At 47.9% G+C, this 27,141-nt stretch overlaps 1 protein-coding gene across 1 annotated transcript in view; it reads right to left on the bottom strand.

Annotated features, from left to right (window-relative positions):
• Positions 1-5,508: 5,508 nt before the first annotated feature.
• The window catches only part of LOC138258618 (cadherin-related family member 4-like), a 137,662-nt gene continuing 116,029 nt past the window's right edge, over positions 5,509-27,141 (bottom strand). The window contains exon 6 of the mRNA XM_069205963.1: positions 5,509-7,495. Coding sequence (XP_069062064.1) covers positions 7,440-7,495 — 56 coding nt within the window. The 3' untranslated portion in view covers positions 5,509-7,439. The remainder of the gene's footprint in view (positions 7,496-27,141) is intronic.

Here is a 27,141-nt window from a genome sequence, read left to right as displayed (position 1 = left end):
GCAAATAAGTGGAATGTGCTTTCCTCTGATAGTAATAATGAAATGGGCCTGTTTACTGTCAGATTTGAATTTGGTTAGGTAAAGCCTCAATCACCTTTGTCTGATAATGCTTCGACTACTCACAGGTAATTCTCATTAACTTTAGCTTTCAGCTACTTACCCAAGTTGGTCCCGGACAGTTCAGAGAAAATGTTTAGGAAGTTCAATCATTAATCAATTAATGAAGTTTTATTTGTATAGTGTGGCTTGTTACTTGATTGGGTATCTAGGTGCTTGCTGCAGGTGTTTATTCGAAAAGCCAGGTTTTCAGTCCCTTTCTGAAGTGGGTCAGCAAGGGTGCGGTGCAGAGGTGCTGGGGATGGGATTTAAGGCTTTGACGGCAAGGTGGGAGAAGAAGCGTCCTCTGGCGCGGCAGCAGCATATGCGTGGCATCTTTGCAAGGGCGATGGGTGCATAGGGGAGGTTCCTGATCAGTTGGTGAAGGCGGTGGTTCAGGTAGGTGAGTCCTTAGTTATTGAGGGCTTTGTAGGCATGGGTTAGAAGCTTTAAGTAGCATATTTTCTAGGTAAGGACCCAATGGAAGTCCTGGGTGATGTGGGTTCTCTTTGGCAGGTTGAGGATCAGTCTGACAGCAGTGTTCTTGATTATCTGGAGTTTTTTAATTACTTTGGTGGTGGTGCCTGCATAGAGTGTGTTGCCATAGTCCAGTTAGCTGTTATGAGGGCCTGCATTATTGTCTTCCTTGTGCCGATGGAGAGCCACTGAAAGATCTTGCAGTGCATGCAGAGTGTTTGGAAGCAGGCTAAGGAAACAGCGTTGACCTGGCGTTTCATGGAGAGTTCACTGTCAAGAATGATGCAGAGATTGCAGGGATGATCTTTTGGTGTGGGGGTGGATCTGAGCTCTGCTGGCCACCAGGAGTCGTTCTAGAGTCGTTCTAGAGGGTTGAGTGTCTGCCGAAGATCAGAACCTCCGTTTTGTTGGTGTTGAGCTTCAGGCAGTTGCCCTTCACCCAGTCAGATACATTCGTCATACAGTTGTGGAAGTTGGTCCTGGTCTTGGTAGGGTCTGTTGGTAGGGTCTGTTGAGAGTGAGAGGATGAGCTGCGTGTAGGAGATGATGTTGATGTTGTGTGATCTCAAAATGTCTGCAAGTGGTGTCATGTGGACTTTGAAGAGTGTTGGGCTTAGAGAGTAGCCTTGGGGGGCACCACAGATGGTGTGCTTGGCCTGCAAGATGAAGAGGGGGAGACAGACTCTCTGGGCGCGTCCCATGAGTAAGGATGCCATCCATCTGAAAGCATTGTCTGTGATCCCAATCTGGCCTAGTCGGTTGATCAGTGTGTGGTGGGAGACGGTGTAAAAGGAGGCGAAGAAGTCGAGCAGGATCAGTGCGACAGCTTTTCCTCTGTCGAGCAGGGCACCAATGTTGTCTGTTGCAGCGATCAGAGCTGTCTTGGTGCTGTGATTGGCTGTGATTGCTGTGATTGGCTCTGAAGCCAGATTGGGAGGGTCTAGCAGGTTGTCTCTCTCCAGGTTTGCAGTGAGTTGGAAGTTCATGGCATTCTCCATGACTTTGGTGGGGAACGGGAGAGATGTGGTGGTAGTTATGGAGCTCGCTGGGGTCTGCAGAGGGCTTCTTGAGGATGGGTCTAATCTCTGCATGTTTCCAGGCTTCTGGAAAAGTGACCATGTTTAACAAGATGGTGGTGAGCTAGCGGCTGACTAGTTTTTTCTGAGGTTGAAAATCCCATAGGGCAGGGGCAGTGGGTGCTCCCGAGTGGATGGAGCACGAGTGTGATCCTGATATTTATGCTGAGTAGACCCCATGTGGTGAGTGGGTGATCAGCGGTGAAGGTTGACAGGATTCTGGGGAGATCAGAGAGTTTGGGATTTAAGTTATTGCAGATGGTTTCTATCTCGTTGTGGAAGTGGTCGCAGAGGGCATCGCAGAGTTCTTGTGAGGTGGGGATGGAGTTTTCCATGGCTGATGGGCAGGCAAACTCTATGACAATGGTAAAGATTGCCTTGGTTTGGTTGGCGCTGTTCTCGATCTGGTGGGTGAGGGCCTCTTTTTCTGCTGCTTTGATCTGGTGATAGTAGTCCTTGAGGGCCGTTTTCAAGATGGCTCAGTTGGAGTGGTTCTTGCTTGTCTAGTTGTTTGCACCTGAGGTTTTGATTTGCTGAGTTCCAGCGGCCTTTTTCGGAATGTCTGTGGGCCAGGTCGGCGGCGCTGATGATCCATTCTTTAAAGTTCTGTGCTGCCTGATCCAAGTTGGTGGTGACACTGGACTGTGAGGGGCTGAGGGTGTTGGTCCATTGCTGCTGAGTGACCTAGGTCCAGCGACAGGAGGGAGCGCTGTGGCAAATGGGGCCAGTATGAGGGATCTGGCAAGGGTGAAGTGTACAATATAGTGGCCCAACCAGATGAGTTCTGTGGTGTGGCTGTAGCTGATTCTGTTGCTGGACGTGAAGATGAGTCCAGCGTGTGTCCTGCATTGTGTGTGTGGCCATGACCAGCTGTTTGAGGCTGATGTTGTCCAGTCTTTCCAGTAGGTCGGTAGAGTTGGTGTTGGTGGGGCCGTCCAGGTGATAGTGAGGTCTCACAGGAAGACATAGGCTCTCATTATAACCCTGGCAGCCACGGTGGTGGTTTCACTGGCAACAGGCTGGTGGTAAAGACTGCCACATTATGAGTGTGGCGGGTTGGCCTCTGCCAAACCGCCACATATCCGATCATACCGCCAGGGCGGTCAATACCCACTGGGCCGTAGACGAGCATCAGTCCACAGCAGACCGCTAGCATTATTAGGAGACACCTTTCCACCAGGGTTTCCGCGACGGTAGCACTGCCAGAAAACCCTGGCGGAAAGGTTACCGGTGATAGGGAATTTCTTCTGTGTCACTGGCAGACGACACCCCCACCCTCCCAGGAAGCACAATACCACCCCATCCCCCCATCCCCCTGCCAGGTAAAGAGCCCCCCTCACACCACCCCATCCAGGTACAGCAACCCCCCTTCCCTGCACACATGCACAAGCACACAGACACCCACATGCACCCTGCATACACTCATTCACCAACACTTACACACGTTCACTCACATGCATCAATACACACATTCACTCCAACACTCATACTCGCATTCACCACAACACTCATACTCACATTCACCACAACACTCACATGCATTCATACATGCATACACACACGCGTTCATACAGCATAAATACATGCATTCATACCTGCATACACACAAGCATACACACACGCATTCATACATGCACACACACATGCATACAAACACACATACACACACACGCATACACATTTACATTCACACACGCAGACAACACCCACTCACACATGCACACAAAACCCCCTCCCCTGTCAGATGATCGACTTACCCGGTCGGGGAGAAGGTCATCCACCATGGAACGGGAATGGGCGCTACCACCTCCGGCAGCGCCCCGCAGTCAGGACACCGCCAGGACGTATTACAGGTTGTAATACAGCTGGCAGAGTCCTTTTGGTGTGGCGGGCCGGTGGTGGTACCGCCCCAGTGCCTCTGCCCGCCAGCACGACTACTGCTGGATTTCCACCCAAAATGTTTCGGAAATCCAGCAGTACTCATAATATGGTGAGCGGAAGACTGCCAGCGCTGGCGGTCTTATGGCGCCCGTGCCTTTGGCGGTCTTGCAAAAAGACCACAAAAGTCATAATGAGGGCCATAGTGTTCGGATTCAATGGTGAACAGGAAGATGAATTCAGTGATGGCGTCGCTGAGGCCGGTTCTTGGTTCTGGTGGTCTGTATGCGAGGGTGCCTTTGATGGTGGTGTTGTCGTTGGTGTGGAGCTGGATGTTCATGTGTGCCATGGTGGGTGTGGTTTCTTCATTGATGATGGAGCAGGGGATTGATTCCTTGTGTATGATGCCGCCTCCATGCCTGTTGGTGCAGTTGCGGTGTTTCATTTTGTAACTGGGGGTTGTAGTCATGGCTATGTCTCGGGTCAAGATGGAGGTGAGCCAGGTCTCTGTGATGAAGGTTACATCAGGGGGGAGTGTGGAGATGGTATCCCAGACTTCGGTGGTGTGTTTGCAGAGCGATCTGGTGTTGAACCGGATGCACCTGAGTTGTTCTGAGGCCATCTAAGGTTGAGTGGAGTAGTATTGGCAGAGGGTGCAGGTGAATAGTCAGGAGCACAGAGATCCATGGAGGAGTATCTGTAGGGGTGAGTAGGGCCAGGGCTCCTGACGCTGGGTGCGGTCCAGGTGCATATAGGCTTGCCTTTGAAGTACCTTCGGCACACCAGTGGTACGGACATGCAACATTCCCATAAGTAGTCCTGGGAGGTGCGAGGGGTTGGCATGGAGGTTGGAGGGTGGGGGAGCGAGGGAGGGATGGAAAAATGGTAGATAAAAACATCAGGGAAAAACAGATAAAGTACAGGCAACAGCAGGGCACATCAAGGAGGCAAAACAGAATGGGACATCTAAGGGTCCAGAATAACGAGACTATAATTACATTTTACAAAAGACCAGTTTACAAAAATAACAATTACCGTGACAGCAATTACACAAGGCAATGAGTCATACCAGACAGACCTCAGGATCAAACCGGCAGCCTCGTGTGCTGCAGGTGGGCAGCAGACACGAGGAGCAAGGCCGAGGCATGGAGGGAGAGCACTGAGCCTGGTGTCAAAGGCTATTCACCAGAGGTCACGCTGCGGCCTCCATAGGCAGTCCTGGGAGGTGGGCTAAATGTTACAAAGACTGGCAGAATAATGGGGATTACCAGAGAATTCTGTGCCACCTCAAGAGTGGATGATATTGCTTTCCACATGTTTTTAATTTGCCAGACTTGTTTGTGGATGTGGGAATTGTGCAGAGTGCCTGTGGCCAATTTGAATGGCAAACCATTTGTGGGTCAGTTTAGCCATTTTGCCTGAATGGAGCAAAACAGCTGAAGACTTTTTGTTGCAAATCATGTGCAGATTGGTGGACGAATACTGTTAGCAGATGGAAACCTCAGAACAGAGGGAACATCCTTAAATAGGCTTCACAGACTCAAGTGGTAGCATTACATTAACCTCTAGTTACAATGCTTCAGTGAGCTATGGTCCACAAAATCAGGTTTCAGCAAAAACATCCAGGTACTTCTTATGTGAAGAAATGACTAGCAACTTATCTTTTATTGATGGGCATTTTTATTTCAAATAAAGAAATGACACAGTAAGATCTGTACAGTAGTTTAGGATAGCACTAATGAGTAATTGATGTTAGGGAACTAAAAAAAATAACGTCTTGATGGCCATCATTCTTTGAATATTAACACATTCTTTACGTAAATATGTTTTTCTACCTTTTTTACACTGAAGAAATTTAAGAATGACTCTAAGGACAACAGTCTGATGTTGCCTGCAACAATGTGTAAATTAAAAAATATGGTTGCCTTCACTGCATACATGTAAATGTTAAATTGCTCTGGGATTAGGCAGAACTACCAGAATGTCTACTCTTCTTTAAACACTGGTTCTCCTACTGAAGACTGGGGCCTGTACTTCTATCTCAGGGAAGGGGGCAATTGCCATTCCTTAGTGGGGCTGCCGCTTGACCCACCTCCCCCACTACAGCCGGCCATCTATCAATATCTTGCTATCTGTCTGTCCATGACATGAAGCTGGGAGAGGAGATAAATAAACTGGTGTACAAGATAGCTTGCCAACCAAGACAAAGGCTAGAACCCAAAATTAGAACTAGAACCCATTAAAATGAATTGATAAGGACAGAGTAATATGCCCATATGAAAAGAACGGGGCAGGAAGCAGGCTGAAAAAGAGAAATATAAGGAACTGGGTGAAGAAAGAAGTATTAGAACAATGAGCACGAACAACACGGGGCAGCAATTGGGTATAGAATAGTAAAGTATATGGACAAGAGCAACGGGGGAAAAATGGAACCAGGAAACAGTGAACAGAATCAGCAATACAATTTTACTATTGAAAGGATGGGGTGCAATATACACTCGCGAACCTAGAATTCTAACAGAGAGAGACAGACACAATAAAAGCAGATGAAAGAAAAGTGGGATTAGGAAGCATGAATGTAAATAGGAATGTTGCTAGAGATTTAAGGAGCAGCTACATTAAATGGAATCAAACACTCGAATGCATCTGCTCTGGAATATGTGTGTTTTATCTCTCAGATTCTCAGGAGTGACAATGTCAGTCAAGATGCCTTAATATGATGGGCCAAGTCTGTATTCACCAAGGGAATCTAGGTATTCACAGATTGTGAATAATGTTACCTTAGCAATTATTCACCACTTACATTTTATTCGTACATGAGGGTTCATGTTTACAACATCTAGTGCATGTATTTGTGTACATGTTTTAGGAGAGAAAAGGATGAAGGCCGCAAGTGAACTAAACAGATCAATTTACAAATGTTTGAGCTATAAAACTCGTAGCAGTGAGAACCTTTCCCAATTCTCTCAAGGTGCAGAGCCTGGAGGCACCACTTGGCAGCCACTCTCCGCTCCCAAGGCCTACTAGATTATGTTCCTGACTTTCATGTTAGCCAACCTGGGCACTGTCCCTTTCGGAGACCCACCCCCTGAGCTATTCCTTGCAACAGCCCAAAGCCACCCCTACACAAAGATGTCACTCACTTGTGTCTCCCCACACCTTGGACCAGCATTCAGTGGAGTTAAGCAGTAGCCTGCCTCAGGATGTCCCACCAATGAGACACCCTACCCCATGAAATCTATACATTCTGTCACTGGGCAGATTTGCCAGACTTTGTGATTGAAGGTCAAACCTTCCCACAGCCTTAGTGCTAACCGCTACCCCTTACACAGCAGCTAATGCGTCCATCATCCAAGGGGTTCAGCATGCTAGAAAGTGTCATATCCTACACCATTATAACGTAACTTTATCACTTAGTCAAATCTTTTCTACATGTTAAACACAAAGTCTAACCTTCCCTTACCCTCTCCCCTAACTTAAATGCTCAGCCTTTCTTCTGTGGCAATTGTAACCCATTTCCTGGCCCTCGTCTTGAGTACCAGGCACACTGTAGCTCCTACCCTTTCCTTAAAAACATAAACATGCTTCATATATTTCCACCATTTTTCAAACTCCTTGTCTAAGTTTTGCTTTCACCCTGTTTTTTCAAACGTTATATTTGAATTTCCGTGCTGCAAGCCCCGTGATTCAAACATTGCCGCGACCCAGGATGCCAGGGTGAAATCTGAGGCAAAACTGGGTTTTCTGCATGCTTTGGTAGCTACAACAGTTTGTCTCACCACTTAAACTCAAATCTACTTTAAAATACACAGCTGAAGACATTTGGTTTTCAAAGAAATTGCCCAATCTTGACAAGTTGTTCTGTGGTATCAGAAAGGCCCAACTTCTTTGCACCGCAGGGGTGTTCAGGCGTCACACCCACCGGCGTTCCCCCGAGCTGCTGTTAAAGAGATAGTCTCGACCTGAAACTAAGAAGACGATCTGAATGAACATCAGTAATCTACAGTGATTGCCATATATGCCTAGTCACTTTTAGACCACAGTTATCAGTATTCATAATACAGTATGTATGACTTGGTCTAATATTTTGTCAGTCTACGTTACTTTCAGTGAATAACAATATGTGGATCAATGTGGCTAAAGCAAAGTACGGTATAGCGTCTATTACATTTTACTTATTTCTGAATGTGCCACAGTATTTTCCTGCTGGTGTGAGGTTCTAACAGAGATATGTCATGACATATACTGTATTCAAGAAGCTATATTTCTAATGGTGTTCTATGCAAAAATATTATAATTTAAGTACAGGAATAGAGGGTGTGAGGATTTGGGTGTATTATATGATATGGCTGTGGGACCTTATCATGGAATACACTCGCAAAAACTGTCTTGGGTCCAGTCAGGCTTGTTTGTATTACCTTTAGCTCAACCCTGTAGCTACAGCTTTGAGAAGCAAGGCTCAAAGGAACTTTTGGAAAGCATTTAACAGTATCAAACAACAAAATAAGTAAGTCACACAACACGAAAGAACGAGGACACCAAATAAAAAAATTGAGTACATTTTAAATAATTTTTTTAAATCTTGTTGAGCACAATTCACCAGAGGGTTCCAGAGGCACAGATTATTGAAGATATTAATGCTTTTAAATGCAAAGGCAAACAGGCTTTGAGGAACAAAAAGTTTGTATACTTAAAAAGATAAAGAAAGTTAGTTTGGCAACTCTGGCCCAGATTGGATGACCAAATCCAACAGGCTGGAAATCTAGGTGGCCAGAGAGGATCTGGCCACCAGAGCTTTTTTAAGTCAAGTTTCAAATTTTACAGGACAACCCCCATAGACTTCAATAGAGTGGTCTGGATGCTGAGGATACAGGATGAAAAGATGCTCAAGGATGTCTCAGTGCAGGTGCGGTCGATGAGGGTGCCTTTATGGTGAGTCCTCGGTCCACGGGTGATGTGGGTTGACTTTGGCCACACAGGTTGAGGGCCCACGAAGTCCTCTTCAATGCAGACCCTCGCCAGCCGAAGCTGGGCTGTAGGTCACCTTGCAATCCGGTTAGGACAAAATACTTTTGTGGGGGCTAGGGTCCCTATTGGGCAATGAATCTGAACTCTGATGGCACTCCTGGGCCAACAGACTCAGGTGCAACTTTTGGCCATCAAGGATCAGTCACACAAGGCGTCTGGCAGCAGGTAGAGGGGAAACCTCTGTGATGGCTACCAATTTGCTGGCTTGGGCTACTTCAGCTCTTTTGTCCCAGGAGATCAGCCAACTCATCCATGGAGTCACTGCTTTGATCTGGGGCTGCAAACCAAATTTACCCAGGAGCCACAGGCACAGACCAAACTTCACTAGCCCAAAGTGCAGCAGGTACAGACCTTCCAACAGTGCAGCCTCTCTTCGTACAGTTTAAAGAGCAGCAATGCAGTCCTTCTTTGGTCTTTTCTCCAAATCCAACGTGATCAGAGGGACAGAGTGCCAGGGGTGCCATATTTATCCCAGGAAAGTGCCCTAAGGGACTACCGGGTCTCTAGCCAATGATCTACTAGGTCCCCTCACTTCTGGGTATGTGCTTCCTTAAATGCGTGGAATCTGGCTATCCCAGAGTGCACTATTCTAGTCACTGTCAAGATGTCAGGACCCCTGTTCGGTCATTAGGAGCTTGGTATCCCAACCTAGAGGTGTGGCTACCTGATGGCTATGCATCCATGGGAAAACCAGTTTGGGCACTGGGTTTCCCTTTCCGTTTCTTTCTCCAACTTGTCTACGTGAGGCACCCTGCTCATGAATGTTATCACCACCTCAGTGGTGAATCCACAGATGATGTGAGGCGACACAGAGGTCGGGGTCCCACGAAGTCCTGTTTGATGCCTTAGCTGGCCAGCCCCAGCCGATGCTGGGCTACTGGTCTCCTTGCACCACGGTTGGGGGAAATCCTTTGGTGGGGACTAGTGTCTCTCTTGGATGACAAATCTGGACTCTCATTGCACTTCCGGATCCAGCAGTCCCGGATGCAAATTCTGGTCATCGAGGATCGGTCACATTGGGCATCCTGCTGCAGGTAGCAGCAAAACCTATGGGGTAGCTACCAACTTGCTGATTTGGACATCTTCAGCTCTTTTGTCAATGGAGCTGATTCCAGGGGAGCAGCTAACTGAACTGTGGAGCCTCTGCTTTGATCTGGGCCAGGAATCACTTTGTCCCCGATCCAGGAGCCACATGCACATTTCAAACTTCACTAACCCAATGTGTTTTCAGCAATTTGTGGCATCTGGCTATATCAGGGTGCAATACTCTAGCCACTCTGAAGATGTTGGTACCTCTCTTCGGTCATTGAAGCTTGGTAGCCCACCCTAAAGGTTTACATCCCACAGGAACACCGGTTTGGGCACTGGGTTTCCCACTCAGGAGCCTACTTGGGAGTTGTTATCACCATTTACCCATCAACTGAATCTTTCCGTTTGAAGCTTTCCTTTTGGGCTAACACCCCAAGTGGCCTTCCTGGGAGATGAAGACACACCTCGCTCTGCTGCAACTGACTTTGTTTCTAAGCCTGGACATTGTTCACACATCTCCCCAGTTCGGCAGAAAGCTTTCTGTGGACCAGGGCCTTTATGGAGGCTACTGGAGTAGCTGCGGTACAAAGTGGTAATTTCCTAAAAGTTGCTGAACTTTAGTTGTGACATTAAATTCGACCTGGGCATCAGATCAGGTTTAATTCCACAATTAATTTGATACCTTAGAGTACACTGTTAGGAAGTCCCATTCAGGAGTTAGCCAGGCTGGGGTGTCAGCCAGTAACCCTGTTCTGGCCAATGGAGCTACTAACTTTTTCCCAGCAAAACAACAATTTCGAAGTATTGCTGTTAAACATATGATAAATAGATATCTTTCTTAACAATATATAGCTCCCTGTCATAGTGCTCCATAGACCTTCCCCAGGGGAGACTTACATATAGGGTTAAGGGAAGTGGTAGCTTTGCCAATAGTTATAATAGCCAACTCCAACTAGCAGTGTAAACACTCCACTTCCAGTCTCCAGGGAAGGTTGGGAGCCATTTTTGTCCTGTGTCACACTCAGGGGGGGCACAAACAGTGCTGCAGCCCTGACAGGATACTCTATCTTACATGCCATGGGTACCATATACTGGGGACATATAAGTAAGTCAACACTTGCGAATTGGGTATAGCCACTTCAACATATTCTTTGTAAGGGGTTAGTACACTGGCACTGAGGTCTGCACTCTCAGAGTCGAAAAACCAGCAGCATCAGTCCAAAAATGTGGGGTTGAACATGTAAAAATAAGCTTTTCCTTACAGAAGGCTGCAAGTGTGGTAACTATTATTCTCTCTCCTAGCTGTTTCAGAGACTTTTACAAGGCAGCCCTTAAAATATGCACCCTGCTTCTAAAGACCTGAACATTTGGTACATATTCCCATTCTATGAAGGTTGCACTGTTGCTGGATGATTTTTAACATTTTACAGTTTTAGTTTTATTCAAAATTATAACTATAGCCTTTGGTGCGACAGTACCCTCTAGGGCACTCTTTCCTTTTGGGTTCGTTCACACATCTTTCACATTGTTTTTACCCACACACAAAGAACACACAAATCCTTTTGTAGATAGAGAGACAAAATGTATCTCCTCACTTACAATGGAATCTCCTTTCTATTCTGGTTTGAATGAGCTATAGTTCGCTCATACGCCTCACGTAAGAAATAGACCACTATTTGATGACCCTCAGTTCCAGAGACCAGTGCTTTAAATTAGTCTTTGGTGTATGCCTCTCATGTTTGCATCACACAAGTTCTCTTATTCCACAGATAAGAAGTGTGAACAGTTGTTGTGTTAGAAATTGGGTCTCTAGTTGGCAGAGGTATGCACCCTGTCAAGTAGGGGCCACAATCCAAGTCAGGGTAAGCCAGATACATACCCTAAATTAACTTGTGCTCACCCTATGGTAAATTCGCACAGAGTAGTCAGGCTTAACTTCAAAGACAATGTGTAAAGTATTTGTTTAACACTTAAATTATGGTAACACAGTAAAAGACACCACAAAAAGACTCCACACCAGTTTAGAAAAATTGATTTGTTTTATCTGAGTATACCAAAACCAAAACGACAAAAATAAAATCAGTAGAAGTCAAGATATGAATTTGTAAAGATTAAGGCCCTCATTACAACCTTGGCAGTAAATGCCGCCTACCGCCGTGCTGACGGCCGCCAACATATCGTGACCGCGGCGGTATACTGCTATGGTTATTATGACCCACACAGAGAAATCCGCCACTAAACAGACACCCACACAAGTCAGCCAGACCAAGGTCAGTGATAAACTGGCAGTACCAAAACCCACATTGTTACGCCAACAGGAATACGCCCACAGTATCAGGACCCACGAATCACCACGGCGGTCTTTCAACCGCGGTAAACCATTGGCGGTACACACCACCGCTCTCGTAATACACACACACTTACAAAACTCCACCACATTGGACAATTCAAACTACACACACCTGACACACATACACCCACCACACCCACACACCCACCTCACTATAAAACACACACCCACATTACCCACAACCCTTTCAATGAAAAAAAGGATAGCAAACAGAGAGAGACAAGCCAGAAGCACACACTCAATCTGAGCCACAGAACACCATCACCCATACACCATCCACGCACCTCACAGCACACACCCCAACACATCACCCTACACATCCTCAAACATACCACTCACACCACATCCACAGCGCCCTAAAGACACCCCAGGTTTTCAGGGGAGGACCTAAGGGTCATGGTGGAGGAAATCATCCAGGTAGAGCCACAGCTATTCGGATCACAGGTGCAGCAGACGTCTATTGCAAAGAAGACGGAGCTATGGCGGAGAGTCGTGGGCAGGGTCAACGCCGTGGGACTGCACCCCAGAACAAGGGATGACATCAGGAAGAGGTGGAACGACCTACGGGGGAAGGTGCGTTCTGTGGTTGCAAGACACCAGTTGGCCGTACAGAGGACTGGTGGTGGACCCCCACCCCTCCCCCACAAGTAACAACATGGTAAGAGCAAGTCTTGGCAATAATGCATCCTGAGGGCCTCGCAGGAGTTGCAGGAGGACTGGACTCTGGTAAGTCAAATCTTTACTACTTTATCCCCCACCCTACCTGCATGCCATCACAAACTCCTACCCCTACCCTCACCCCATCACTCCACCAACTCACAAATACCCTACTATCACAACCTACCCACCCCAATACCAAGCCCTGCATGCTACACCTATGCATGGACACCCATCACAGACCTGCATGGGCACCCATCACTAAAGCATGCCCATTAGAGAGAATCACCTAGCCCACAAAATCACCACGCACACAAGGCAAAGCTGACAGGCCTATCACAACCATACAGGGAAACACATCCATGCACAAGATTGACCATGCAAATACAATAACACTGCATTTACATCCCCACAGGACCCCCACTCAACGTCACCAGAGAGGAGGTGCCACCAACATCCATTCCCCCCACAGAAGAGGCCTACAGTGATGACAGCAGCTCTGCACGTCTGGATCACGATGACCAACCTGGCCCATCAGGGACCTCTGGACAGTCGTGTACCCAGACACAGTCCCATACCACCACAGACCCTCCCCCTCAGGAAACACCAGCACAGCACCCACCCAGTGGGCCCATACCACTGTCCCCAGGACATGTCAATCAGCAGTGTGTCCACCACTACAGGGACCCCCGGCAACCCCACAAACCCAAGACAATCCGGGACCTGTGGTCAGTGGCAGTGGGCACACGGTTCAGGGGACAGAGGCACAGGACAACAGGGAAGCTGGGAGGACTGCCGTGCGACAGGGGGAGGACAGGCCCAGGGAACCCACTCTCCACAAGGCACTTGCAGGGATTCTGGGAGCATACCAACATTCCCAGGAGACCTTGGGCCAGATATTGGCCACGTTGCAGGAGACCCAGCGGCTGCAGGAGGGACAGTACCTGGGAATCACGGAGGACCTGTAGGACATCCACACCATCCTGGTAACTATTGCAGGGGTGCTGGCTGACATGGCCAACCCCATGAGGGAGGCAGTGGCACACCAATGTGCCCCTGACACTAGCCACACCGAAGAACAGCCCTCCACCTTTGCCGGCGCTAGTGGACCGAAGGCCCCGTCACTGGAACAACAGGCCACTAGCACCCCACCCCCTGCAGAAAGAGAATCACCCCACAAACAGTCCCTGCGATCCAGGCAGAAGCCAGAGAACATTGCCAAGACCCCCACCAGGAAATAAGACTCTCCTGGTTGTCACCCTTGTGTCCCACTCTGTTACCCTGTCCACCTTGAACTGTCATTGCTCCCCTTCCTGTGCCCCACTGGACAATGCACCTGTGATACAAAGCGACTTGACTCTTACTGGACATTCCTCCACCATCACCTAAGCCCATTGCACATCCCCCTTAACCTCTTAGCACTTAAATAAACACCCTTGGAACAAATACAAGTCTGGAGTCTGTCAATTGATTGAAATATGTATTAGTTCAACAATCTGTAAGTATTGCAATTCATATGTACAGTTATATATACATTGATATGACCTGTATTAGGCAGCAGTAAACACACCAGGAGCCAGAGTGGGGAACAGAGATCTGAAAATAGAGATCCCAAAGAGTACAGTAAGTGGCCATAGACATAGGGAAATCATGCAGCAAGGTCCAATGTACAATACAAAACTGAAATGTAAACTGGAAGTACTGCTGTATGAGAGAACGTCTATTGTCCACATCTTCATCCTCTGCCTCCTCTTCCTCACTGTCCACAGGCTCCAGCGCTGCCTCAAGACCATCTCCAGGCTCATCCTCCTGCAGAAAAGACACCTGGCGTCTCATGGCCAGGTTGTGCAACATGCAACATGCAACGATGATCTGGCACACCTTCTTGGGTGAGTAGTACAGGGATCCACCAGTCAGATGGAGGCACCTGAACCTGGCCTTCAGGAGGCCAAAGGTTCTTTCAATTATCCGCCTTGTTCTCCCATGTGCCTCATTGTAATGTTCCTCTGCCCTTGTCCTGACATTTCTCACTGGGGTCAGAAGCCATGAGAGGTTGGGGTAACCAGAGTCACCTGCAAATATCAAGGGATACCTGTTAGCCACACACTCACCCTTAGGGCCAACCCCATACACCAATATATACTGGGTGGGGACCTTGGGTTCACCTATTAGCCACACCCAGTGCCTCTGAAGTTGGGCCATCACATGTGGGGTGCTGCTATTCCTCAAGATGAAGGCGTCATGCACAGAGCCAGGATACTTGGCATTCACATGAGAGATGTACTGGTCCGCCAAACACCATCTGCACATTCATAGAGTGACAGCTTTTTCTATTCCTAAACACTTGTTCATTTCTCCGGGGGGGGGGGGCAAATGCTACATGGGTACCACCAATGATGTTGGGGATATGTCCCAGTGCATAAAAGTCAGCCTTCACTGTGGCCAAATCCTCCACCTGGGGGAATACGATGTAGATGCGCATGTGTTTAAGCAGGGCAGACAACAGTCTGGTCAACACTTTGGAGAACATTTGGCTGAGACATCCCTGATGCCAAGGCCACTGTTGTTTGGAAGGGACCACTTGCTAGGAAATGGAGCACTGACAGGACCTGCGCTAGAGGAGGGATACCTGTGGGCTGGCGGGTAGCTGAAATCAGGTCTGGCTTCAATTGGGCACACAGTTCTTGGATTGTGGCCCAATCAAGTCTGTAGGTTAGGATAATGTGTCTGACATCCATTGTTGCCAGGTCCACCAGGGGTCTGTACACTGGAGGATGTCTCCATCTCATATTAATCCTCAGCGGCTGAAGTCTAGGGAGGAAAATGGTGAGCAGAGGGTCATATTCACACATCTATTGTAATAATGATGCACATCTTTACAGAACCAGTATGTGAATCCGAGAGTCAGTTGATGTGCCAATGTCTGCTGTGACGCAGTTAGGTGCCATGGCCTATGCCCCCCTGAAATGGCGGCTGCCTGACCTGTGAGGAGGGACAAGTGGAAATTAGGTAATGCCGCTGGCATTGTCGACGACTGACGCGCAACTTTGCATTGGCTAACATTAGGCCCTATAGGTTCCAGGAGCCAATGGCAATGTATGCTGGCGGTGACGGTACGCACCGCCACGGACGTGACCGCCATTTTCTATCTGTTCCCTCACTTGATACCTGAACTTCAACAGGAAAGGACCTACACTGCAAGTGTTGCTGTGACCTGTGTCTGGAAGCGACTATGGCTCATGTGTCTGGGGAAAGAGCCCCTACCTTCACTTCGGAGGAGTTGGAGAGACTGGTCGATGGGGTCCTACCCCAAAAACACTTTACTCTATGGTCCTCCAGAAAAAAAGGTGAGTACACTGTGAGCATGATGAGTGGGCCATGAATGTATGGAGTGCTGTGTGTGTAAGCCACATGTATGGGGGGCTGAGGTGTCCTGTGCAGAGTGCTGCATGTATGGTGGTCAATGTATGTGCAGAAGGGAATGGGAGGGATATGGTGGGCCATGAGTATGACAGTCCGGACGGTATGACAAATACCTTTTCTGCCGTCTTTTTCCTGCAGGTCAGTGCCCATCAGAAAAAGGGTATTTGGCGTGCCATCGCCAAGGAGGTGGGGACCCTGGGGGTCTTTGACAGGTGGAGCACCCACTGCCGCAAACGGTGGGAGGACCTGCACCGCTGGGCAAGGAAGACGGCAGAGGCCCAGCTGGGGCTGGCCTCCCAACAAGGAAGGGGTGCCCGTCATATCCTGAACCCCCCTGATGTTCTGCATCCTGGCGGTGGCCTATCCAGAGTTGGATGGGCGCTTGAGGACATAACAGCAGCCACAAGGGGGTGAGTACAGATTCAGAATCATTACTTTGTGTGCGTTAAGGTATTACCTGGGTGGGGATGTGGACTCTGGGTGCCCCTAAGCCAGAGTGAACATGGCAGGGTAGGTCCCTTTTTGGGCAGGCTCTGAAGCACTCCAACCCTAATGGAATGGTGTTAGTGGGCATCTCCTACTGGTCAGGGCCCTGTTTGTTTCAGTTGTGCAGCTGATGGCGTTATGCTAGGTACCCTATGGGCTGGTGACTGTCTTTGTAACTGGTATTACATGGCTTAGTGCATAGGGATGCTCCCTGTATTTTGTGTACGCCAACAGTAGTGTTGTTGCTGGCATTGACCAAGTATATCCTCTGTCTCTCCCCACCCTTTTTGTTTTGTCACCCTGTCCTTGTGTGCATTAGCATCATCTGGTCGGAGGAGCAGAGGCACAGGCGACGGAGGGAGCTGCATCCCACATGGCCCTGAAGGCCAAATCCACCGAGGGTGAGGGCACCAGTGGGACGGAGGGCGAGGGGAGCACTATGACGGAGACAGGAGGGGACACTACAAACAGCGATTCCTTCTCCGATGGAAGCTTCCTGGTGGTGGCGGACACCTCTATGCCCACCCCAACTACAGCTACAGCCGCCACCCCCCCCCTACCAGCACCGCCCTCCCAGCAGCCCCTCAGCGTGTTACCCGTGTCCGCTCACCCAGGAGGGTGGGCATCTCCTTCGCCCCAGGCACCTCAGGCCTTGCTCCAGTCAGCCCTGCTGCCCTCAATGAGGAGGCCATTGACCTCCTGAGATGGTGGGCAGTCAACTGTACTGAATGCCATCCAGGGTGTCAAGAGGCATTTGCAACAAACACATGCATACCTGGAGGGCATTCACTCTGGCGTGGCGGCCCACCAGAGAGCATTTCAGGCTCTGGCCTCCGCACTGATGGCAGCCATTGTCCCTGTATCCAGACTCCCCCCTCCAACTTCTTCTACCCAGTACCAATCCCCTCAACCCCAGCCTTTCCCAAGCACACCTTCAGACCAGCATTCACCCAAATCAACACACAGAAGTGGCTCAGGCAAACACAAGCACCACACTGCATCTCACAGGCACTCACACAAGCACCATCCCCATGCAGACACACCAAAATCCACTGTGTCCCCCTCCTCCTCACCGTCCACCTCCCACCCAGTAGCAACTCCACTCACACCTGCATGCACTACATCCTCTTCCACTACCTCCATCACCAGCACGCCCATCACTACACACCCCTCACTGGCAGTCACCACCCCCACATCTATGTACACGTCCCCTATGTCCTCTCCCACTGTGTCTGTGACCCCTCCTCCCAAAGTACATAAACGCAAGCACACACCCACCCAACAGCCATCCACCTCACAACAGCATCCAGCTCATGCACCTGCACCCAAATACAGCAGACTGACACCTCCTACAACCACTCCCTCTTCCTCCACTCCCAAACCTTCACCCTCTTCCCCCGCCCCAATGTCCCTAAGAATCTCTTCCTAGCAAACACTGACCTCTTCCCTCCTCCTCCCCTCGACATTCACCTCGGGCCAGGGTGACCAAAACCCAGCCCAGCACCTCAGCCACCAAATCCACGTCCGCTGGGGTGTCTGCAGCTGTCAGAGGCTCAAAGGGGGCACCCGTCAGCCCAGCCAGTGAGCCACCAACCCCTGACAAGGGCAAGAACATTCCGAAACCTGGCAAGGTGTAGAAGGAGACAGCGTCCAGCAAGGGGAAGGAGCCACAACCACCAAGCAAGGCTACCTCAAAGACTCCAGCTGCCAGACCCAAGGTGACACCACCATCTGCCAAGGGCAGGAAGGGGCACAAAACAACAACCAAGCCACGTCAGCCGTCCGAGCCTGCAGCTGAAGGCCCGGTGGCTACCAGCACAACCGCCAGCACCGGCACCTGCACCGTGGCCAGCACCGGCACCTGCACCGCCAAAAGCCCTGCCGCAAGCACCGCCGCAAACACCGCCACCTGCACCAATACTGTCAGCAGCAGCTGCCCCAGTGGGCAGCCGTCCAAGGGTGCAGGAGAAGGGCTGGAGCCTCCCCCCACCACTGGCAGCACTGGCACCTGCACAGCGGCCAGCACCGCCACCTGCACCGCCGCAAGCCCCACCATAAGCACCCGCCACAAGCATCGCCGCAAGCACCGCCACCTGCACCACTACTGTCAGAAGCAGCAGCCCCAGTGGGCAGCTGTCCGAGGCTGCAGGAGAAGGGCTGGAGCCTCCCCTCACTACTGGCAGCACCAGCACCGGCACTACCAACACTGTGCAGCCGTAGCCGCCGGAGGATGGACTGTAGCCCTCCCTCCATGGACTATCATGCATCCTGGCCACTGCAAATCTCGTGGCTCTGACACCCAGGTGAGGGACTGTGACCTAGCACTCCCCATGTGCAGCATCACTTGGCACCAATCCCCATCCAGAACCAGTGGAGAACGGCATCCACTCACCCTATCATTGGAAGGATGAAGCCCACTGGGCACAAAGCCCCCTCCAGAACCAGTGGAGAAAGGCATCCACTCACCCTATCCTTGGCAGGATGAAGTACACTGGGCACCAAGCCCCCTCCAGAACCAGTGGATAAAGGCATCCACTCACCCAATCCTTGGCAGGATGAAGTACACTGGGCACCAAGCCCCCTCCAGAACCAGTGAAGAAAGGCATCAACTCACCCTATCTTTGGCAGGATGAAGCACACTGGGCACCAAGCCCCCTCCAGAACCAGTGGAGAAAGGCATCCACTCACCCTATCCTTGGCAGGATGAAGCACACTAGGCACAAAGCCCCCTCCAGAACCAGTGGAACATGTCACCCACTTGAGAGACTGTGGCTTTGCACTCCCCAGGACCAAACAGTGGGCAAACCACCCACTTGGTAGAATTGTGAGACTGTGGCTTTGCACTCCCCAGGACCAAACAGTGGGCAACCCACCCACTTGGGAGACTTGAGAGACTGTGGCTTTGCACTCCACAGGACCAAACTGTGGGCATGGAGCCCCCTCCAGGAGCAATGGCGTAGTACCATCTTCCACCTGAGGTGCCCCCGTTCCCCTTCCCCTTGAGGTGCCTGTGTGTTTTCGACCTGATGCCCCTGCAGTGTTCTCTCCGTTTTGAGGCAGGAGTCAAGTGTGGGCTTGGCCTATGTGTTATAGCCCAGTGGGCCACAGACTATTTTTGTGTGGACATTGTGCCTCATTTTGTACATAGTGTATATACTGTATATACTGTTTATTTATTTATTAACGTTTTTCTCTAAATTACAAATATTACACTCAATCGACTCCATTCCTTTTGTCCTTGCGTTATTCCAGAGGGTTATGGGGTGTATATGTAATGTTGTTGCATGTCTTTGTGTGTATGGTGTTTGGGTTGAGGGTGATGGCGGGGGTGTTGCGTGTGTGTGTCACTCTCTTTTTCCTACCCCCCTCCCCTGTGTACTAGGTGCAGTACTCACCGTGGTCGTCGCCGCCAATGGTACTCCTGGTAGAAGAGAAGATACACCAGCATGGGTAACACCTGTAGTTCGGGCTCCATGGCGTCCTGATTCTTCGTTGAGTGTCGAGAGATGAGTGGTTTCCCTTCAAAGTACTGTTTCTGGCGTGCTTTTGATGGCGTTGGTACCTCCCCAGAAAATCTGGCAGATGGGCGGGTTGTAATGGGGTGGGCGATACATTGTCTTCTGCGTGGCTGTTGGCGGTTACCGCTGCGGTGTTTGTTGCTAACGCCGTGGAGTTCGGAGTGTTAAAGTGGCTGTATGTGTTGGCGGTTTCCGCCGTGGTCGTGATTCCATTTTTGTTACCGCCGGCCTGTTGGCGGTCTTACAGCCGATTTAACACCGACCGCCACAGTTGTAATGAGGGCCTAAATGTGAAAACAGGGCTTAGAAGTCACTAGCGGTCAAAAGGTTACTCTGAGATCGTGAGGGACCAGTGCAAATCAAAAATTTAGGCTAACTGCAATGGCGGGCATTAGGGAACCCATGTAGGGTCTGCTGATACAGTACCTTTGATGGAGCAATGCGTCGACGTCAAGGGTGCAATGCATTGATATCTCTCATGCAGTCGGGTTACTGCACCATTGTCTCACTCCGCTGAAGTGAAAGCGATGCGTCATTGTCGAGCTGTGCAGAGCATCGTTGTCAAGCCACCCCAGCTGTGGATCCGATGTCATCGAGCAGCCTCTGTGTCGGTGCCGAAACAGAGATGCAGGCAAATTTTACACTCAAGGAGATGCGTTGGTGTTTGCAATAGACAGCTGCAGAACCTACTTCTGAGGCCCAGGACTGGAGGGGGGCACCTCAGGCAAGGGTTGGACTCAGATGACAGAGTCCAGCAGCACCAGGAGAGTTGTAGGTAGTCTTTGATATCCCTTAGACTGCAAAAACATGGGGCAAGCCAACAAGCCCTTGGAGAATCCTGGGTTCAATGGCGTAAAGAACAGGTCCAGTCCTTCTCACTGCAGGGAAGAAGCAGCAGGCCAACACAGCAGCGCAAGTAGCAAAGTGGCAGTCCCTCCTGCAGCACAGCACACAACAAGCAGTAGGCCAACACAGCAATGCAGTTGCAGAGTTGCAGTCGCTCTTGGCAGCACAGCAGTCCCTCTTCCTGGCAGAGTGTCCTTGGTTTCAGTAGAATTCTGATTTGGTGGTGTTTAGGGTCCAGTATTTACTTTGGTGCCCTGGTTTTGGAAAGTGGGAGAAGCTTCTTGCCTTTGAAGTGCACAGGTGCCCTGCCTTCCCTATCCTGGCTCCAAGCTGGCTGACGTAATAATGCAGGGTCGTTAAGCCCTATTGTTTGTGGACAGGACAAGCCTATTCAGGTGTAAGTGAGGCAGTGTTAAGCTCTGCCCCCCCCATGAAGCCCATTAAGGCCCATCAAGTAACATCTAATCTCCCATGATGTGTGGCTGTCTAGAGGGATTGCGCACGTTAAGTTGTTAACCCACCCCAGACGTGTATTCAGAGACAGGCAGAGGCACAGAACGGTTAAAGAAAGAAAATGTCAACTTTCTAAAAGTGGCATTTTCAGGTTTAGAATTTCAAATCTGACTTCACCATAAATTGTGATTTTAAATTGTGAGTCCATGGACACAAAACTCCACATCTCCAACTTTTCCCAATTGGAAGTTACACTTAAAGGATGCTTCGAATTAACTCCAATGTTAACCTATAGGAGAGATAGGCCTTGTAGTAGTGAAAATATAATTTAGTAGATCCTCACTACCTGAACACGGTAGACTTTTAAATTCATGTCCAACCTTTTAAACACACTGCACCCTGCCCTTGGGGCTAACCAGGGCCTACCTTAGGAGTGACTTATATGTATTAAAAAGGCAGGTTTGGGCTTGGCAAGATGGTACATTTACCAAGTCGAAATGGCAGTTCAAAATTACCCACTCAGGCTCTGTAGTGGCAGGTCTCAGACATGTTCGAAGGGCTAATGTAGTGAGAGGCATAATCAGTCCTGCAGGCCCATTAGTAGCATTTAATTTATAGGCCATGGGCACATATTGGGCACTTTACTAGGGACTTACAAGTAAATTAAATATGCCAGTTGTGGATAAGCCAATGTTACCATATGTTAAGGAGAGAACACAAGCACTTTAGCACTAGTTAGCAGTGATAAAGTGCACAGAATTCTAAAAGCCAACAAAAAGAAGGTCAGAAAAAGAGGAGGAGGAAGGCAAAATGTTCGGGGTGGCCCTTTGGAAAGGGCCATTTCCAACATCATGAATTTAATTGAATGAAACTTTAAAGAAACCCTTGCACTTCTCCTTTTGCTCACATAAATTATCACTAAGACCAGCATCCATCACATCTAATTGGCAGTGTTGCAAGTACTTTAGTCTACCAGGCTGCTTCAGCCTTTGAGCACAAAACACCCACATCTTTGCAAGCAACAACAGGAAGTAGGTGCAATTTAAAGCATTATGCATGGTATATACAGCCTAACACCTACTTGTTAGACAACTATTAATTTCTAAGATTTAAGACTCTTTTTAATCTTGCAAAAGTGATATCTCAACTTGTGCTAATTGAATCTTTATCGTTTTGACTTTAATTTAACCAGATAAATATCATATATTTTTCTAAACCTGTGTGGTGTATCTTTGTGGTGTTTTCACTGTGTTACCTTATGATTTATTGCACAAATACTTTACACATTGCCTTCTAGGTTTAGCCTGACTGCTCAGGGCCAAGCTACCAGAGGATTGGCACAGGATAATTTTGATTGTGTGTGACTTACCCTGACTATGATTGTGGTCCCTATTTGGATAAAGGTGAATACCTCTGCCAACTAGAGACACCATTTCTAACATTGCGAGGATGCTGGTGCACCCTGTGGGCTACAGAATTGCCGCCGGCTCAATTACGAGCCAGAGACAATGCTGTAGCCTGTTTCCCGCTAGGCTGGCAGGCAGAAACCTCGGTTTCCGCCTGCAAGCCAAGCGGGGAACTTGTAATAGTGCCAGTGGGGAGGTAGCCTGTGTGGCGACAACACCGTCCACCGAACCCGTAATAACCACCTATATATCTAGAAGAAAGATTGTTATGCATTAAATCTCAAGAATAAACAGAACTTTTGTAGTAGAATTCAAGACGTAAAGAATTTATTACACTTTGGATGAACAATTCACAAAACAAGGACAATCTGATGTTCCAAGATTGATCCTCTCTTGGCAGAGTGCACTTAAGGGATGTTGCCTCTGACCGGGAGGAGCACAGCTCTTTCAGTTTTGATTCACACCCATGGTCACAGGGCGATACCTTGGTGAACCCAAATAACTATAAATAGTTGACAATTGCCTATTACCTGCATTACCTCAGGAATTACAAGTGAGTGCAGAGGTCCAGTTCATAGTAATTAGAAAAGAGTCATTCCAAATCTGATATTATCTGCCAGGAAGAGCACATGTGTTCGTCCCTCGGGCCATTTGGAAGCCTATAAAAAGCCCCATGTGCCTTGTGCACCAGAGGGTGAAACACGTTTTGGCTGATTTAGCTCCCATATCCCAGAAGATGATGTCTAATACAATAAAAGCCAGAAAAATCAACAAGCCTTTTCACTAAAATAATTTCAAAGGAAACAAAACAATCCTTTTTTCCCTTTAGTTCATCGGATTATTCTCACAATGCTGAAACTATAATAATGAACATGATATTTTGCGATATCATTGTGCTAGAACCACACTTGATATATGTATTTATGTATATATTACCTACTGGTGGTTGTCAATGGGTATAGTTAGCTCTGCTTTTAGATAGACAGAGCTTTTAGTTTGCTAATAACTTTGGCCCCATTCGATGAATCTTAATTAAACTTTCCAAAAAAGTTCATCCACCTCAGCTGCTTCCTGGAACTTTTTGGGGTAATCCATCAATTGTGACCTGAGAAAAAAGGAGAGGTCCTGAAATGTAGAATCCCCAGCCATTTTCCATAAACTTCTTTAGACACATCTGCAGCAAAACCTGCTGATTGGAATTACACCAAATTCGTCAGGAAGCTAGGGCTTAGTCCGCAGATTGTGCTTTTTGTGATGGGGTGTAAATCTGTTTAGTTGTTTTTGAAAATTAGGGGTCAAATATAATCGTATATTTGAACACTTTGGCTCACAAGAGTCCCGTGAGCCTCCCACAAGAGTGCAAATTTAAAAAATAGTGGCCTGTGATTGATCAAGGAGCCCATTTTCTCCATAAGCCTTCACACTCTCATGGGAGCAAAAGGCTCCTGCAAGTCTTGCGTGTGCTGTGATAGGCTGACTGTTGAAATGTTTGAAATGGCGGCCATTACTGTTTACTGTGAAAAATATGAGGTGTTGCGGAAATGAAGTTAAAAAAGCTATATAAGGGGGCAGCAGAAAGACATACTGTGCCCCTGGATTTAGAAAGGACATGTGTTAGGCATAGTAAGGGATACCTACTGTGATGAAAATAAATTTATATTATTTTTATCTGATTTTTACAATCTTGTGGGACTCTCTTGGGATTGTAAAGAGTATGCATATTGTGGTCATTGTTTTTGAGAGGAAGCGTGTAAGAGATAATTAATGTGATGAGTAGATGGTTAGTTCTTATTTTCAATTAAAGGTCCTTTCTCGCAAAACTCTTGGGATCATGTACAATAGAAAGGAGTAGGTGATCTTTGAATACACCGTAGTGTGCACACTTGCTAGGAAGGAGTGTTACTAGAGATGGTGTTAGTCAAAGTGTACTATTTATGCCCATCAGCTTTATAAGAGTTGTAAGTAGAGTAGAGTCTCTTCCCACACCCTAGTATGCTCACCCATTATCAGAGAGAGCTGTGTTAGCAGGGAGTTGAATCTCTGGACAGAGCAGACAGAGCATACCTTGCACACCTATCATCCAAGAGAGAGGTCTCAGCGGAGAGGCCAGTCTCTATGTACACACCCTACTATGCACACCCATCATCTGAGACAGTTGTGACAGAAGAGGACGGTCCATGTCCACAGCCTAATGTGCACACCTGTCAACTGAGAGAGAGGTCCGACAGGAGAGTCTAGTCCCTGTACATACCCTACTATGCAAAACCATCATCTGAGACAGAGGTCTGACAGAGGAGGCTAGTCCATCTATACAGCTTACTACTCATACCCATCATCTGAGACAGAGCTCTCACTGGAGCGGTCATTCTTTCTCCACACACCACTACTACGCACACACGTCATCTGAGGGAGATGACTGGAAGGAGCGGCTAGTCCATGTACACACCCTACTATGCACAGCCATCATCTGAGACAGAGGTCTGCCAGAAGAGGCTGGTCCATGGACACACCCTAATACGGATCCCCTTCATCTGAGAGGACTTAGTAGAGAGGCATTCTCTCTCCACACACTCTACTATGCAAATCCATCATCTGAGAGAGCTGTCTGGAAGGAGAGAGCAGTCTATGTACACACTTTACTATGCACTCCCGTTATCTGAGAAAGAGATGTGGAAAGAGAGGGCAGTCATTGCAGGCACCCTACTATGCACACCTCATGTAAGAGAGAGGTCTGAGGGAAGAGGCCAGTCCTGCCTCACACCCTACTACACACACCCATCATCAAAGAGAGGGGTCTAGGCGGAGGGGCCAGTTACTCTCTATACTCTACTGCACACACCAGTCATCCAAGAGAGGTCTCTGTGGAGAGTTCACTCTCCCCACATACTCAAGTACACACATCTGTCATGCAAAGCCGAGGTTTGACTGTAGAGGTCATGCCCTCCATACACTCTACTACACACACCTGTGATCTAAGAGAGAGGTTTAAGTGAAGAGGTAAATTTCTGTCCATACCCTAGTATGCATACTTGTAATCCAAGAGAGAGGTGCCAGGGAATGGTGTAGGTAAAAAGGGCCAAGGCTCAACCAGTAGTTACCATTTTTATTACATGGTTGAAGAGAGGCTGTGATGTGATTGACCAGAGATAGTTCACATTGTTCATGATGATTTGGAGGTGAAGGAAGTTTGTGGGAGTTGTGCTCAACGGAAGTCACTAAATTTGGAACTGAGACAAACTGGTGCCTTCAGTTGCATCAAAGAAACTGCTCTAAATTCAGGTAATTAAGAATATACTTTATGAACTTTGTTGAGAAGTGTCAGTAAGTGTACTACTGTTGGTTAACTTACTTTGTACTAGATTTCCAGGTAAACGCTATTTGCAGATGTGTATGTTTCATAATATATGTTTTGAGAGAAAGTAGGGAGATAGCACCAAGTACGAAAGTTGTGTTAAAAAATGAAAGGTTAAATCTGCATGTAGTTTTAAGTAAAAGAGGCAGTGTTTCTAAAATTATAAAACAAAGAATCTGCAACCTGTCACTACAAGGCCTAGTGTTTTTATTAACCTTTCTGTACACTTATATTACCCCGTGAGATGTTTGAGTGAAGATATTGCTGTTTCTGGAGTAAACCACTGTGCTCACTGTTAGGGAAGGTGTGTAAAAAGGAATGTGTTACAAATTGTTATGGAATCCCATAACAATTGGGATTGTTGAAGGCATATTAAAATGTAATAACGGATAACAAATGCAGTGTGTGAGGGGTGAATTTTTTTTAAGAGAAAGAAATATGAAGTTAGTGATACAGTACATATAAATATGTCTTTGTGAGTGGAAAATGTTGAAATCCTCAAAGAATATAGTGATGTATCATTGTTATCAATTATTATTATTGATCAGTATGTAACTACATGTTTTGGTTATTTTGTTGTTTGTTTGGGAACAAATAGAAAACAGAAGCTCTGAAAAACAGAAGTCAGCAATGTCACACAATATATGGAGGAAGAAAACAAAAACTGTTTAATTTAGAAGAAAGACGAAACAGTAACTGTGTGGAAAGTCAGGAAAAAATGTAATTGCACAATTGATGTCGTTCTTACTGCCTAGAGCGACATTTATACCCTTGGCGAAGCTTGTTCTCTATAGCTGTATGCATTTTTATTGACAAAATGCACAGCTTTCTTAAATCACAAAAACGTGCTGAACTTAAATAAGGAGGGTTGTTATCTGCTTAAGCAGTAAGTGCGTCGGAAGAGGTTGTATGTGCCAGTTGTAAAAATGTTTGGGCAGCTGAAGAACTGTGTTGTTTGGCTGCACAAGCTAAGTTTGTCTCAGCTAGCCTTTCAGAATGACTGCATCTACAATACATCTAAATTTCTGTAATAGATGTAGCACATTGGTTGTTTCTAATTTCCCGG

Source organism: Pleurodeles waltl, chromosome 9 (assembly GCF_031143425.1).
Source record: "Pleurodeles waltl isolate 20211129_DDA chromosome 9, aPleWal1.hap1.20221129, whole genome shotgun sequence".
Taxonomy (NCBI): Eukaryota; Metazoa; Chordata; class Amphibia; order Caudata; family Salamandridae; genus Pleurodeles; species Pleurodeles waltl.
This window is presented reverse-complemented; position numbering and strand designations above follow the sequence as displayed.